The sequence below is a fragment of the Argiope bruennichi genome, chromosome 9 (genome assembly GCF_947563725.1).
Source record: "Argiope bruennichi chromosome 9, qqArgBrue1.1, whole genome shotgun sequence".
NCBI lineage: Eukaryota > Metazoa > Arthropoda > Arachnida > Araneae > Araneidae > Argiope > Argiope bruennichi.
Window position 1 is genome coordinate 2247431 of NC_079159.1, and position 15523 is coordinate 2262953.

A 15523-nucleotide genomic window follows, 5' to 3' on the forward strand; every position below is an offset into this window, starting at 1 on the left:
AACTCCGAAGGAAGTCACGATTGTGTTCAATTTTTGAAAATAAAAATGATACGATTTTCGAATGATATGAATGGATTCCGAGCCAGAATTTTAATCACAGTCACCCTTTCGCAATGTAATATTCCAGGAAAATGAATCCTATTTACTTCATGAGTGTACTGTCTAAGGTATTCTAAAAATAAAAATGCATTCCATTTTTTATCAAGAAATTCCACTTGCTCAAAGACATTTTCACTAGTATCTGGAAAACTGACATTTTTGCATTATCTTCATTATAAATAATATTGATAATATGAAGAGAGAAATGTATGCAACCAGGTACAATGCTGAAACAAGATCATTTTAATAATATTTGTAAAAAAATTATTTTAAAAGTTTAATGTATTAAAAATGTATTCCGGTCTCTTCTGCATGTATAACAATTATTATTTCTCTTGGGTTATGAAAGAATTATTATTCATATTAAAATGTTTAAGCTATAATCATTTTATTTTTATTTTTAAGATCACTCAGTGAATGACTCAGGGACTATTTATTTAAAAAAATGAAATAAAGAAAAAAATTTCCAGTAAGGTAAATCCTTACTGGAAATTTTAATTTAAAAATGGATGATTCATCTTGCTAAGTAGTGAAGGCTCACTTTTCATTCGAATACTTAGATGTCAAAATGTTACGGCTACTCCATCACTTTCGAATCAGATATGTCTCATGAATTGAGTTATTGACAAGTTAATAGCCCACATTTTTTTTTAAAGTTGAATATTAAAAATAAATTTGATTTTGTAGAATGACACCAACTACACCTGAGCTGAAAATCGCAACAACCAGACCAAATGATCTTTAATACTGTGTCCCAAACAATTTTAAAGATGACATTTTAGTGAAGCTTTGAATAAAAGGAAGATATTTCAGCCACCACGGCAACATATTGGTATCGCTTTATCTCGGACCAATACATTTTAAATAATTAAAACTCACGCATATGTGACATTGGAGAGCGACCTGTCGGCTTTCGCCTGTTCTATCTGCGCCTCGCTGACGTCTGATCCGTGCACGTGCTGGAAGTAGGGGGCGAGAATCACGGTGCTTTGGCCATTACCGCACCCCACATCCACGGCTGTGCCCAGTGGCTCTGGCACCTACAGAAAAAGAAAAGGGGGGGGGAAAGAAACAAAAGAAAGAAAGCAAAAAGAGAGAGAGAGAGAGAGATTAATAAAAGATTGAGAAATGAAAATTTGTTGCAGAAGCTTTTATTTCACCAAAAATATCATTTTGTTATAAATAATAAGAATCATGCTATAAGAAAATCATGTTAAGAATCATATTTATTTTATGACTATTAAAATCAGGAATGTGCTTTCCTTTTTTAACAGATTTTAGAAATTGAAATTGAATACATATGAGACCGCATGTTTATATCTCCCTTACAGAACAATTGTGTGTGTAGGGGTGGGGGGTATTATGATCCATTCAGTGGAGTTCTTTGGCACATGATCAAATCTTGGGCATGCATCCAAGGAACAGGGCCGGCCATCTGGGGGGGGGATGCTATCCACCGGGTCTGGCGATTGAGGGGCCCCCAACAGGCTCAAGAACTAAAATAATGTTTTAAACGGTAACAGCGGGATGGAAAGACGAGAGGAAGTAATTTAATAGGAACAATCGATGGGTTTTGAAACATACAAAGTTTACAGATGCATCACAGTTTAGTGCGAGTGTGCAACATATTATAAACAGAAAGTGCGGACGTCTGCCTCCCCTACTAGGTTAAATTGCATATATTGCTTTGATAATTCATACTATAAAATGTTTAATATTGTTAGATTTAATGATGTCCATACAAAGGAAGTATTCCTCTTGGTGTCAAGATACGATTTCAAAAAAGAAACTTAGCTGAAAAGAAAAAAGAAAAAGCTAAATTTCAATAAGTCATGAGTAGATCTGTTTTATTGTGAACGAGTGAATTCTGGCAATGAAATGGCTTCGACTTCAAAAGTTACAATTCAAGCTTCAACTGATGAAGAAAATTCCACACACATTGCACACTCTTGCAATAAAAGTGTAAAAACTGTGAAAATATTTGAAGAACCACACTTGTGTACAAATAGGATTGAATCAGAAAATAACGATCAAAATGATAATAATAAATGTGATCAAGTGTATTGAAGTGATTCAGGTTTATGAAAAAACATTCTATAACTGATTAGTTTTAAATGTTTTGTGTTCAAAACAGACCTGCACAACACAAAGGAGTTTTTGCTAAGAATGCTGAAGGCAGATCATTTTCCACTACTTACTATTTTTTTAAGTGCCAAATGGTGACATTTCGCAGATGGTTGATTTATTCAAAAAGGCAAGACTCGATGTTTTGTTTGTGCTGTACATTATTTTCTAGAGAAATGAAAAATCTACACGATTTATAGGTGTCTATAATAACTGGAGAAAGTTACCTACTGTCATTCAAGATCATGTGCGTTCCATTTGTCATTTAATTCCTTTATTGCTTGGAAAGAATTTATGTTTGATTATTGAATCAACAAATCAAGTTAATATAAATAAGGAATCGAAAAAACTTAAATTACTATTTCATAGAGTTGTAAATATAATTCTATTTTTAGCATCTAGTAATCTTCCACTTCGAGGAAACTATGAAATAATAGAAGCACCTAATAATGGAAAATTTTGAAGTTTAATCGAATTATTAAGTAAATACGACTCTGAACTTATGGCAGAGGGGCGGCGGCAGAGATTCGCCGATGGGGGGGGCAAGACAAATCCGACAGGGGGCAAGCACAATCTCTAATTTGGCTTCAAAATAACTCATAATAATTAATTTTACATTTAATTAAAGAAAATTAAGTGTTATTTAACTTTTTTTCTTATTCTGATGCTGATCCTTTCTTTCATTGTTAAAACTTTATAAAGAAATTTGTAAAAAATATTCTCAGTTTTTTTACTAAGCATCAAAACATTGTCAATATTTGAGTTTATTTCTTTATGAGACTCGTGACATTTAATATCTACTAGATTTAATTTTGGAAATGAATATAGTCATATTCCATTCTAGATTGTAGAATATAAATAGAAACACATATTGCACCAAAATGACGAGTCATGCTAAATGAACAAATGCACACTCTTACTATTTTATATCAGAAGCTATATAAAATAAATGTTGAAACAAAACGTTTTATAAAAGAAACTTTTATAGAAATCTAGAACAATAAATAAAAACTATTCGATGTTTCCGCCAAAAACCGATTTTTCTGCGTAGTCCCCTACCTAAAATATTTGTTAAGTAAGGATTGCAACGACGAGCAGGAATTCAGATGAGTTTCGAATCCGAGGAGAAGTACGTGCACTCAACAAACATTTACTATAGTTCGGGCACGAACAATATAGAATGCGGAAAATATACAATGATGTTTTTAAGAAGGTCGGAGGAAATATTTTGTAAATATATATACACACTTACTATTTTATGCAAGATATGAAAAATGGACTGCTTAAACGTTAGATAGTTAAACGCTAGTTAACTTGTATTTATTTTTCTATATATATTTAGGCTTAAAAAAACCACTGTATTTTACAAAAATAACAATTAGATCTTGAACATGAATTCACCTATCTTCATTTTTAGGCATGCGTCCTAATGGTTAAGTATTTTCTTAATTCGAAGTGATTGCAAGCTAATATTCCACCCAAAAGGTGAGTTTTATCCCCTCAGTTGCATGCATTGGTTTTTCTTCATCTTTTCATATATAATGGCGAGTCTAACTCGCATATGGAATGATTTAATTTTTAATTATAAATCTGCAATTAAGTGAAAGTATTAAGTCATTTTAAGTGCAAAAATCACTTGAAAACGCATCATAACCTCAAATGCCCTTATATTATTCTAAGGATTAAAATAATAATAATTGTGTCATAAATAAGATCAGCCATCTAATTAGGAAGTTAAGTAAATTCGTATGTCAAGGGGTTAATGTGTAATTTATGAATATCCTATGAATTACTATTTTAATCATCTTTTCATCAAGACATCTTTATTCAAAGTCTATTAAAAATTTAGGAGCATCTGAAATTATATACTTTTTGCCGCGAATAGTAATTGAAAGAAAAGTATCTATAAACCATACGTTCTCCGATTACATATAATATTGAATGCAGAGTCTGAAGAATTCAGGTAGTAATTTATTTAACAAATTTAGTGCAAACTTGGATAAACTTTTTTAGTGTAGCTAAAACGCTACCATACCAAAAATATTTTTTGTCGTCAATCGCAGTCGGTAATATTTCTTTAGTGTAATAATTGTAGCTTGATAAATTAGATTGCGAAAGAAAACAGATATTTTACTATTTAATAAATTTAATTTACAATTATACAAGTTACTTACAGCAATGATTTATAATGAAATCACATAATGTGGCTACAGCATAATAGCTGCATACTCACACGATTGTCAAAAGAAAACTGTGTTTTTTTAATTTTGTTAACTAGATTTTAGTCAGGCAATTCTCATAATGAAATGAATAAAATAAGCTTATCAATTCGTTACCGAGTAAGTAATAATTATACGAATAATATGACGATTCATTTTAGAACTTGGATTTGAATGATGAATTATGGAAAATAACTCTGTCGTCCTATTCATGAATAATATAAAAGCACCCATTTCTCGATTCATTCCACTAACAGGTAATCGAAGTGCCTGATGTAAGCAATTTTTTTTCCATAATCTATGATGAAATCTTAGCCGAAAGACAAAGATTAGTTGAAAAAAATGTGACGTCTTATTCATTTACCAGATTATTGATTATTCTGCTAAATATAGTATAAATTATACGATGAATGAACATTACGACATTTAAATAAAATGACTGAGAATTAGGACTCGTCGACTCCATTCGCATTGAATTCTTAGTCGACCGAGCAAAATGTTTTGACAAAATGCGACATGTCTTATGTTTTATTCACATGTCGTCTTGTCGATTATATAGCTAAATCTAGTGAAAATTATTAGCCAAGTAAACGATATTTCAATCAAATGTCTAAAAATCTGCAGATTTAACATCGTTGAAACTCACCGCATTGAGTTTAGTCGACCGACCAAAAATTGCTATCAAAATGAGAGTATCAACTTGTCGATATCTTATTCACTTGTTATCTTGGGTTATATTGCCAAAGTAGTACAAATTTAAAGCTTAATGAAAGAAAGACATTTGAATCAGATATCTGAAAATCTACGAACTTAACTTCTTCGACATCCATTGCATTTAGTTCTTAGTTCAGCTATCAAAAATTGTCCCCAAAATAGACATATTGACCTTCCGCCCTATCGATTATTCTGCCAAATATAGCCAAAGCACTTTAACCGTTACTTGGATATTTCGACTGTTTACAATATATTAACTTTAAGGTGGATTTTAAATAATCATATTCGATAATGCGCAAATCTCTATAACCATCCTGAAATGGTGAACACTTTTGCCGACGAAACCACAATCTCTCGCCGACGGGAGGGGTGGGCAAGAGGCTGCCGACATGGGGGGCAATTGCCTCCCTGCTACCGCCGCTTCTGACTTATGGATCATATAAACAGAATTGAAAAATTCCAAAAATGGAATCGTGCATGATCAAACACATATATCACAAGAACAAATTATTCTTGCTTCAGAGAATGGAGTTAGCAAAATTAAAGCTGATACAGAAGTAGCCACCAATTACAATATTCAAATGGATTCTACTTCTGATATTTCCCTAAAAAACAAACTTCAGTCTTCATTAGCTTTGCAAATTTTGAATAGAAAAGATAAAATATAAGTGAGTCATTTATAGGATTTATTGAAGTAACTAATGGGACTGGAGAAGGACTAGAAAAAGCTCTATTGGAAATATTAAGTCAGTTTGATTTACACATTATGGAATGTAGTGGACAGGCGTACGACAACGGTTGCAACATGAAAGGGTAATATAAGCGTGTACTATATAGAATAATTGCTCTAAAGCCTGATGCAATTTATGTGCCTTGCCTTTGACACTCTTTTAATTTATTAATCTGTGATGCTGCTTCCACAGTATATATTGTAATTATTTTATTTTATTTTATTTATTTATTTATTTTTTTGATATTGCGACGTTTATATTGCTTATTTTCTGCACCTACAAAAAGGCGGAAAATTCTATAAAAACCTTTAAATATTACTCTTAAACCATTATGCGATACTCGTTGGGAAGTCAAAATAGACATGGTTAAAGCAGTGAATATATAGTTTGAACAAATTTGTTATGCCCTAGAAGAATTTATTAATGCAAATTACAATAATACAACGGTATCCGAAGCTAAAAGTCGATTGGATTCGATACAAGAAAGATATTTATTTTATGTCAAATAGCATAGTTTACAATATTGTCCAAAATGAGCACTGTCAATAAAAAAAACAGTTGCTCGAACAGTCGAAGCAAAAGTGATAGCATGCAATTTGAATCGGAACATTTTTCTGAAAAACGAATTCGAGAAAAAGAGAAAAATTATATTTCGAAACAGCAGAAAATGAAATAGGAAACACGGTTGAGGAATTCAGATGTTATGTTTTTTTAACTCTGTAACTGATACTGTTATCATACAGATAGAAGACAGACTTAAAAGTAATTCAAATAAATCACTGCTATAAAAATTTTAGAAAAACAAGAATTAGAAAAATGTTCCAAAAACTTTGTAACGTTTTATAGTGACGATGTAGATGAAAAACTAATCCAAATAATTGTTTTGCTACTGGATTTGTTTTTGAATGAAAAGGATGTAAATAACGCTCAACACATATTACAACATACTTATACTAATTAATAATTAAAATGATTTATTTCCAAATGCATTAAATCTGTTAAAACTTTTCTTTACATTGCTAGATACTAAAATAAATGCTGAGCACTCTTTCAGCGAATTAAAATTAATAAAGAATTGTCATCGATCAAGCATGTGTACATAACGCTTAATTGCACTTGCTATAATAAGCATCGATAAGTAAATTACTAAAAACTGTAATTTTCCTGTTTTGCACCCGGGCCCCTTCATAAAGAAGGCCGGCTCTGCCGAGGAGGAGCAGGAACATTACATGATATATTGAATCTCGTAATTCTGCTGATTTTCATATTCAAATACAGTACTTGATTAAAATCGTTCTTAATCTAAAATTTTCATTAAGTTTCCATTAAATATGTAACTTACGTTTTTTTTATAGAATATTTTAAGAAAAAATTAGTCTGTACAAAAAAACAACACATGCAATGTTTTTTAAAACAAAATATTTAATTTAAATTAGTAAAAAAATTCCTTACCTTTTCCTTCAGAAAACCGACAATCTTTTCTATCAGTTCAGTGGGAGTGTCCTTCCTGTAGGAACTGTATATTTTGGCGTGGCTCTTCTCCACGAATTGTTTCTTTGTATCAGTGGACATGGTTCGTTCGCTCAAGTGCTAAATGCCGCTAAAAGAAACAAAAGAATTATTCTGTTTATAAAAAGCTTCGATAAAAAAAGAAGAAAATGTTTTTTTATGTTTATGGCTTCATGTTCGAATCGTTTTCATCCCACGTTCTTTTTTTTTTTCTTTTTTTTTTTCTTTTTCTTTTTTTGTTTGTTCATAAAGTATTTATTTCTCAGAATATGATGTAGTTAATCTGAATAAGAATTTATCCTTGTGTTGAAGATAAATAAAAGTTAATCTTTAACGAATTTATCTTTAAAGATCTTTAACGTAATGTAATGCGGATTGTAATACAATACTCGCTCTTTTACATCGCTTTAATTTTGCTTATTTCGATTCAAAATAATGTGTAGTAAACTGTCAGATAATTTTTAATTGTTCTTTCATTTTTTGACATTTAATCAGCGCCACTTAATGTCTATTTTAAGAGCAAAAAAATTAAAAATGTAGATAAAAAAACCAAATGGTCAAATGCATTTAAATACTTTGTGGACTCTGTTACATCAGAAAATCATCTGGCAATGAGAGGGGGTGCCAATTTCTTTTTCCATTAAATAAATTTCTCTGGTAAACTTTTATAGAAATGAACAGTTTTATATGATTTGTATTTCAAAAGAAAATAGGCACCTACTCAAAAATATAGCGATATTGTTTTACAACTCAAGAGCCACTTGCAACGCTTCCTGCCGGCTCCAAAGCAAGACTGATTGTAGAATGGCTATCTTATCTGTTAGCCATCAATGAAACTTTGCGCTGTCTCATCCCTTTTTTTTATCAGTGACGTGAGCAAACAAACTGATCTTATGATATCACTTTTCTCTGGTATTACGAAGCCGTCTAGAGGAGAAACGAAATGACACTATTATAATAAAACTTGCGTGAGGATATTTTTGATAGCAGGCTTATCAAGACGCAAGGTTTAAGCGGGCGAAATTCCCGCGGCTAGGCCTGGACAAGGAAGATATAAATTTATTTATTTTAAAAGATATTTTCTTTATTCGAGGCCAATTGATCCAGACTGAATTAAACTTCATATTTGCATTTATTTTCTTTGAATATAAAACTCACATATTTCCATTACATAAATCGAAATTATAGCAAGTAATTAGAAGTCAGGTTTTCGCAACATGATGAGACAACCGGAAGATTTTTCCAATTATTTGTCTTCAGTCGTTATTTGCTAGTGTTTGACTCTCAGCGGCCTTATTAATATTTTTTATCCCTATTAGCACGAGATGTTTCATAAAAGATAAGATGTTGCAAAATTTTATTCGATATTCTGAATGACTTGTTGAGAATCCTTGTTGGGTTATGTAAGTTGAAGCATCTCGTATGTAGATATATAATAATAATATTTCTTTGAATCCAATAAAAATAATATTTTTTTACTTATAATAGTTTATTTACACTTATTTCTAATATTTTATTTTTATTTTTTCACATTGAATCTCTCAAATAAAAAAATAACCAACATTATTTGTTTGTGTTTTGGTTTCCATATTGATTTTATGTTGTCATACATGTACTTTTAACTTAATCAAAATGGTGAAATAAATCGATGATGATTACACAATAAATCGGAGCGACACTACATTCCCACCCTTCTCAGCGACTGCGATTACTTAAGAGAGTTCTTCCAATTCTGGTTGTCTTGTTTTTCCGTTGAGTCTTCGAGTTTTCTCCAGCAGCCTTCATTTCAGATGTTTGGCCAAGTTCTGTTTCCTCGGAATGTGGTTCTTGAGGAGGGATATCTGTTTCTTTCAATGGGAAATGGTTTTATTCTGTCTATTGAAATTCTTACGCCTTTTCCCTGGATTTCAATGTCGAAATACTTACCTTTTTTTCTCTTTTAAGATATGGTCTGAGATAGAGAGGCTTAGTGAAGAAATGTTTAAGTTGTTGTATAGGAATACGTGTGAACACTTGGAAAGCTGTATAGAAACAAAGACTGTTTTATTTTCATGGATTATGACTGTTTTATGTGATGAACTGTTGAAAAGAATTATCCTGATAATATCAAGGCAGTTCCATATACGAGTTCTGGGAATGAGAAATCCAAACTTTTTTTGATGTTAGACCTGTTTAAAAGAACGAAAGGCGATGCTTCCAGCCATGATTTTGGTTCTAGCAGGTGACATTTTAGGCTTGCTTTTAAAGACCTGTGTTGCCTTTCGAACCCGCGGATGATACACAATTGTCGTATTCGCATGAAAACTAAAATATTTTCCCAAAGCTTGAAAAAGTTCATTGATTGCCCACCTTGGTTAGATGTTGTGAGATTCAGGATTCTAGCGCATAAAAATCAAGTGTAAATCCAAATTTTAGGATTGATTCTGTTGATTGATAATCCAATGGCACCATTTTAATACATCATGTATAACGACCGATGGTAGTTAAAAGATATTTTAATCCTTTGCAAATAGGTAACGAACTAACGAAATTTATGTTTAAATGCTGGCATCTGTGTGGAGATACTTTGAACTCACCCAGAGCTGATTGTGTAAGTCTAAGAATTTTAGACTGTAAACATGATAAACACGTTGAAGCACATAGTTGGTAATCTTTTTTCATGTAAGGTTATTAGTTTTGTTATTGTAACTCTTATTCTAGGATGAGATAATTTATGGATTGATGAAAATAATTTCTACCGTAATTCTGCTGGCATATATTATAATTTGTAGAAATACCACAGTAGATTTTTTCGTCGTTGTCCGGCATAAGAATTTGAAAGATCTTTAATTTTGGGTCATTTCTCAATATCCCCATACTTCATTTTCTTGAGAATTTGCTATACTGTTCACTGCAGATGGTGTCTAAGCGAGAGAGTATATCAGCAATAGTATTTTCAACTCTTGGAAGTATAGACCTTGGAATAACTGTATATCAGTTAAGAACCAGCCTATGTAAGACAGTTGTCTATTTTGTCGTGGCAAAGCTTTTTCCAAATCTTGTTGGAAGGCAAATGTTATTGATTTGTAATCCGTGCATATTGTAAAAGATCGTTCTTCTAAGGTGCATTTGTAATGTTTCACTGTCTTGTAGATGGCTCTGTCATAGACACTATATTTTCCTTGTGGTGGTGTAAAAGTTAGGGAAAATGAACTCAAAGGTTGTTTTTCATTATTCACAATCTGGTGTAAAACCGTCCAATGCCAGTATCGATAACATCAATTGTCAATGATATTTCGGACTTTTCGGATAGATGGGTTAAATTTGTGGCATAACTAAGTGCATCTTTTAAAGCTCGGATGGCACATTTTTGTTTCCTCCGTGCAAGTTGTTTTTTGCAGCTCCTTTTGATACGACTGAGCAATACTAATTAAAGGTTGTTATAATTTCGCAAAATTTTGCATATATCTATGATATAAATTCACCATACATAAAAATAGTCTAAAACTAGTGAATAACTATGGTTACGGAAAATTATTCTGGAACATTCGTTGAAAGAGATTTAAGCTTTTTAAGAGATACCTTGTATCCCATGAATGCAAATTTGGTTTGTCCGAATTTTCACTCTGTCGCATTAATTCATAGACCAAATTCGTTTAGTGTCTCTAGGACTGCTCGTACATATTGCCGATGAGTTTCTTCACCAGGCGATGCTATTAGAATGTGATTCAAATAGCAAAATACGAACTCTAGTCCATTCAACACCATGTTCATGAAATGTTGGAAAGTCTGCACAGCGTTGCATCATGAATAGGAGTTCGAAAAAGCTTCAAGGCGGGAAATTGTCGTTTTCCGTGTATCTTCCTCTCGAACAGGAATTTTATGGTATGATCTAATGATATCTATGAATAAAAAAACTGTTGTTTCCACTAAAATGTGACTCCAATTCGTTAAAAATGGAATAGGGTATCTAAAAGAAATCATGACTTTGTTTAATACTTTGCTTTATACCTTTATTTAATAATAATTGGATTTTGTGTAAGGTCCTCAATCACCTGATTTCTTCATAGCAAGATGCAGTGGGAGAAACCAATTAATCTTGGATGGTCTATGAAACCCCATTTGGAGCATAAGTTCGAACTAGCTTTTTAACTGCTTTGAATTTTTCGGCTGATTACCTTGTAGCTTTAGCAAAAACGGCTGGACCCCTGGTTTCAATGTAATGTTCGGCGTTACAATTTTTAACTTTATTGTTAACAGCGTTCAATTTTGGTATATTCGGGAAATTGTTAATAATATTTTATATGAATTATATAGTTGATATGAATTATGAGTTATATTTAAAGTTGGATTATTATTTTTTTTTTTTTTGAAAACATGTTGAGTTACATGTTAACAATGTAGTGCCATCAATTAACTTGCAATTTTTGGAATTTACCAAAAGATTCAAATTTGCAAAAAATAAATAAATAAATCATTACCTGTTATTGGTCTGTTCGCTTTCGCAATTACAAAGGCCATTTGAACGATCATAGAAGTCAAAGATCAGCTTTGAATAAATTTTGGCCATATTTTGGCCTAAATTTGAAACTTTCCTTTTGTCTGCACGTAATGGAGGGATAACGCATATTCTGCCCTACTAGCTATCTGGACAGCCGATTCTTTGCCGCTGATGAAAAGACTACTCCACATCTTGTCCCTCTGTTGTCAATGAGAAAAGAGTTCTTGTTTTTCGGCAATTTGTTTGTGAAGTTACATGAGTGTTTACACTTAAATGATTTGTTTCTGATTTTTTTAATGATAGTAACAGATAATATTGCACCTGTTACCACTCTAACTACTATCTCTTGAGTTGAATCTGTCATTATCAGTTATATTAAATCAGTAACATCAGATAATTGCAGAGAGAAATCGGTTTTGATGAAATCACATAATCAGACTTTGTTTGGTTTACAATTATTTTTGCATTCTAAATTGCACTTGTAGCTAGGGATTGCAATACCGGTATACTGTGATACCGAATACCTGTATTTTGAGCCATTTGTACAATTTTGTAATACCGGTATTCACAAGTTTAAATACCGGTTTTTCGGTATTTACTAGAAATTTTTAAAATTGTCTCCACTATAAGTTCAGGGATAGCGAGCATATCCACATTCAGAATTCGGTTCAATTATCGAAGATTATGATGTCACTACTGTCGATAGTGAAAAGGAATTGTCTCTTGAACAAAAATTAAAATTAGCGATAAATAAAAAAAAATTTAAACGAACCAAAATGCTATACAGAAGTCAGCTATATCCAAAACCATCCGACGGGAAATCGATTTCTTTGAAGATGAGTGATTTAGAGGTAAATACTTGGAAAAAGTATATCGTGCATTGCTAACAGTACCACCAACTAGCGTAGATGCCGAAAGAGCGTTTTCGACAGTTGATAATTTGTACACAAAATTACTTTTCAGGCTTAATGACAGTACAATGGATACATTATGTTTTTTTAGATCACATTTCAAAAATTTGTAATAGTACCACAGACTGAATAGTGATATTTACACTTTTATTGTGATTTAAATAAATAAGGTGTTTCTTTACTTTTTTGTGATTATATACTGTTATAATTTATAAGTTACAAATTATTTTTTGTGATATTTACACTCTCTAACAAAACTGGCAAATAAAAAAAAGAATAGACTGGCAAATAAATAAAAGAAAACACCTGTGTTTTCTTTCTTTTTCGAAAATTTCTAATACCGGTATTAAAACCGGTATCCCGGTATTAAGATTTAAAAAATACCGAATACCGGTATTGAAATTTTGGTCAGGTATTGCAATCCCTACTTGTAGCTGAAGGAACCGTATTTTCGGATATGATTCCCGAAATAAAAGGAACTTTGACGCTTTCTCTGGCAACGGCCACCGTTGTTGCCTTAACTTTAGTTTCTTTGCTTTCATCATCGCTCATAGTAGAATTTCATCAGCAATGGCGCTTCATTGGTAAACCAACGAAGCTGTCTTACTGAATAATGCTGCGTCTTGCTGTTGAATAACAGCAAAAATGCTGTTATTCAATAATAACATTTCTTTTATTCCAATAAAATAAATATTTTTTACTTAAAATATTTTATTTGTTCTTATTTCTAATATTTCCTTTACGTTTTTTCATATGAAATCCCTCAACCTCCTCCCCCCCCCCCAAAAAAAAGAATAAACATTGTTTTTTTTTCCATGGTGACTCAATATTGCCATACATTTTAACTTAACTTAGCGATTAATTAGAATGATGTAACAATTCGATGTGAAAGAAGCGATATATCAGACGAAATTTTAACTCAATGATTTAAATATTTCATTGCGATAAATTTTCATTGTGATAAATTTTTCATTAAAATGAATTGTGATTTTCATTTCATTTCATAATAAAATTTTTCATTGCGATAAACAAACATCCTCTTCATTTTTCTCTAATTTTCCAATGCTATAAGAAATCATTGATCTATAAGAAATCATGTCAAAAGTAATAGAAAATTCTGACTTTGAAAAATTAGCAAACATTATCAATCAAAATTTAAAGAAATAGAAAAATGTTAAAATTTTGGATTCTACAACTCATAATGTTAATTTTAGAGCAAGCAGCAAGAAAAAAAAGACCGAGTGGAAAAGTAAAATTTCTTAAAATAATTATTTAGTAGCTAATGAAAAATTCAATTTTGATCGCTCAACAATCATTCAGAAATCAAGAATCATTTTTGCCCATGTCTAGTATTTGAATTGAGCTATTAATAAAGAAAACTGACTATGGAATTAACACTATTCAGGAATTCAAATCCATTTCTTTAAACATTCATTCTGCCATAACTCAACACCTTCATCATGCATCACTCATTTCAACCATCATTCAATCCAATCAAACCTTCATGTTGCGATTTTTTCATTAAATCATAGAGCAGTGGATTAAGATATCATTATTGCCAGCATTCAAGAAATGTATCAAATGGGTTCAAGAGTTGAAGAGAATTGAGCAAAAGAATTTTGTTTCTGAGTGAGATGTCAAGCACTGTGATTAATAATTCTAATATTCCAGTGATAAAATTTAATTCTGCTGGCGATGTTATTGAAGTAATTATAAAATTCGCCAAAAATTCTTATTAAATTTCTGTTTACAGTCCTCTAAAAGAAAATATATGAATTACTTTAAATGATTTCGAAGACAAATTTCTTCGGCTTCAGAACTCGATCTATGAATTTATCGGGATGAAGTGAGTGAAGTAGTTTTCTGCAATATGTTTTCACGGGTTGTCACTCGTCTCATTTCATTCATTCTCTCTTCTTTCCGCGAGTCCTTGAAGATGCAGTTGTGTCCTTACGATGCCGAAAAGAAAGTGCCGTGTAATTTACTTTAATTCGTCTTTCCTATATAAATGTGTTTCTACGCGTGTTATAAATCTGCTGTGCAAAAGAACTACGATCGGGATCTTATTGAAAAACAATACCAAAATAATTATATTTATGAAATCCATGTAAAATATTTAATTCGTGAAAATTCAGATTCCAAAGATAAAAACCAGGATTAAACCAATTTTTAAAATATTTAAAAATTTCAAAACGTTATAATATCTCGTTTTAAATTGATTTTAACATGAAATAAAATTTTATAAATCGTAGTTAAAGTTTCTCATTGTTCAATTATTTCCAGAAAAAACAAAGACAACTTATGGATTTATTTTAGCTGCGGATTTATTTTATGTAACTGCAGGATAACAATGCTTCGCATTGAAGCGGTGTCTCCAAAAATTTTAAATATTGCTTTCATCATCTTCAATAATTACAGGTCACGGAATGGGATTAATATGATAGTCGCTGCAAAGTAAAAAACCACTCGTGGGGTAAGATTTTTTGGCTTTTTTCATCACCATATTTAATATTAAAATAATTGGTATCAAATATACGATCAATTCACATACGGATTTATTTTATAGATGCCGGACACATATTTTCCGGGCAGCTTCTACGTGTTCAACGTAAAAGAAGAACGTTGGAAAAGACAGGCTTTCATGCAGGAGTAAGTGCCTACTTCCAAAGGCCGTGGATTTATTATAGGTAACTGCAGGATGTGTACTGCTTTGCATTATTAGGAATAATGTTTGTC

At 31.5% G+C, this 15523-nt stretch overlaps 1 protein-coding gene across 1 annotated transcript in view; it reads right to left on the reverse strand.

Moving 5' to 3' along the window:
- Window positions 1-8239, reverse strand: part of LOC129983875 (putative methyltransferase DDB_G0268948) — a 30169-nt gene extending 21930 nt beyond the window's left edge. Inside the window, exons 1-3 of the mRNA XM_056093553.1 lie at window positions 8118-8239; window positions 7340-7487; window positions 979-1139 (exon numbers count right to left, since the gene is read on the reverse strand). Of these exons, the coding sequence (XP_055949528.1) occupies window positions 979-1139; window positions 7340-7459 (281 nt within the window). The 5' untranslated portion in view covers window positions 7460-7487; window positions 8118-8239. The remainder of the gene's footprint in view (window positions 1-978; window positions 1140-7339; window positions 7488-8117) is intronic.
- Window positions 8240-15523: the final 7284 nt, after the last annotated feature.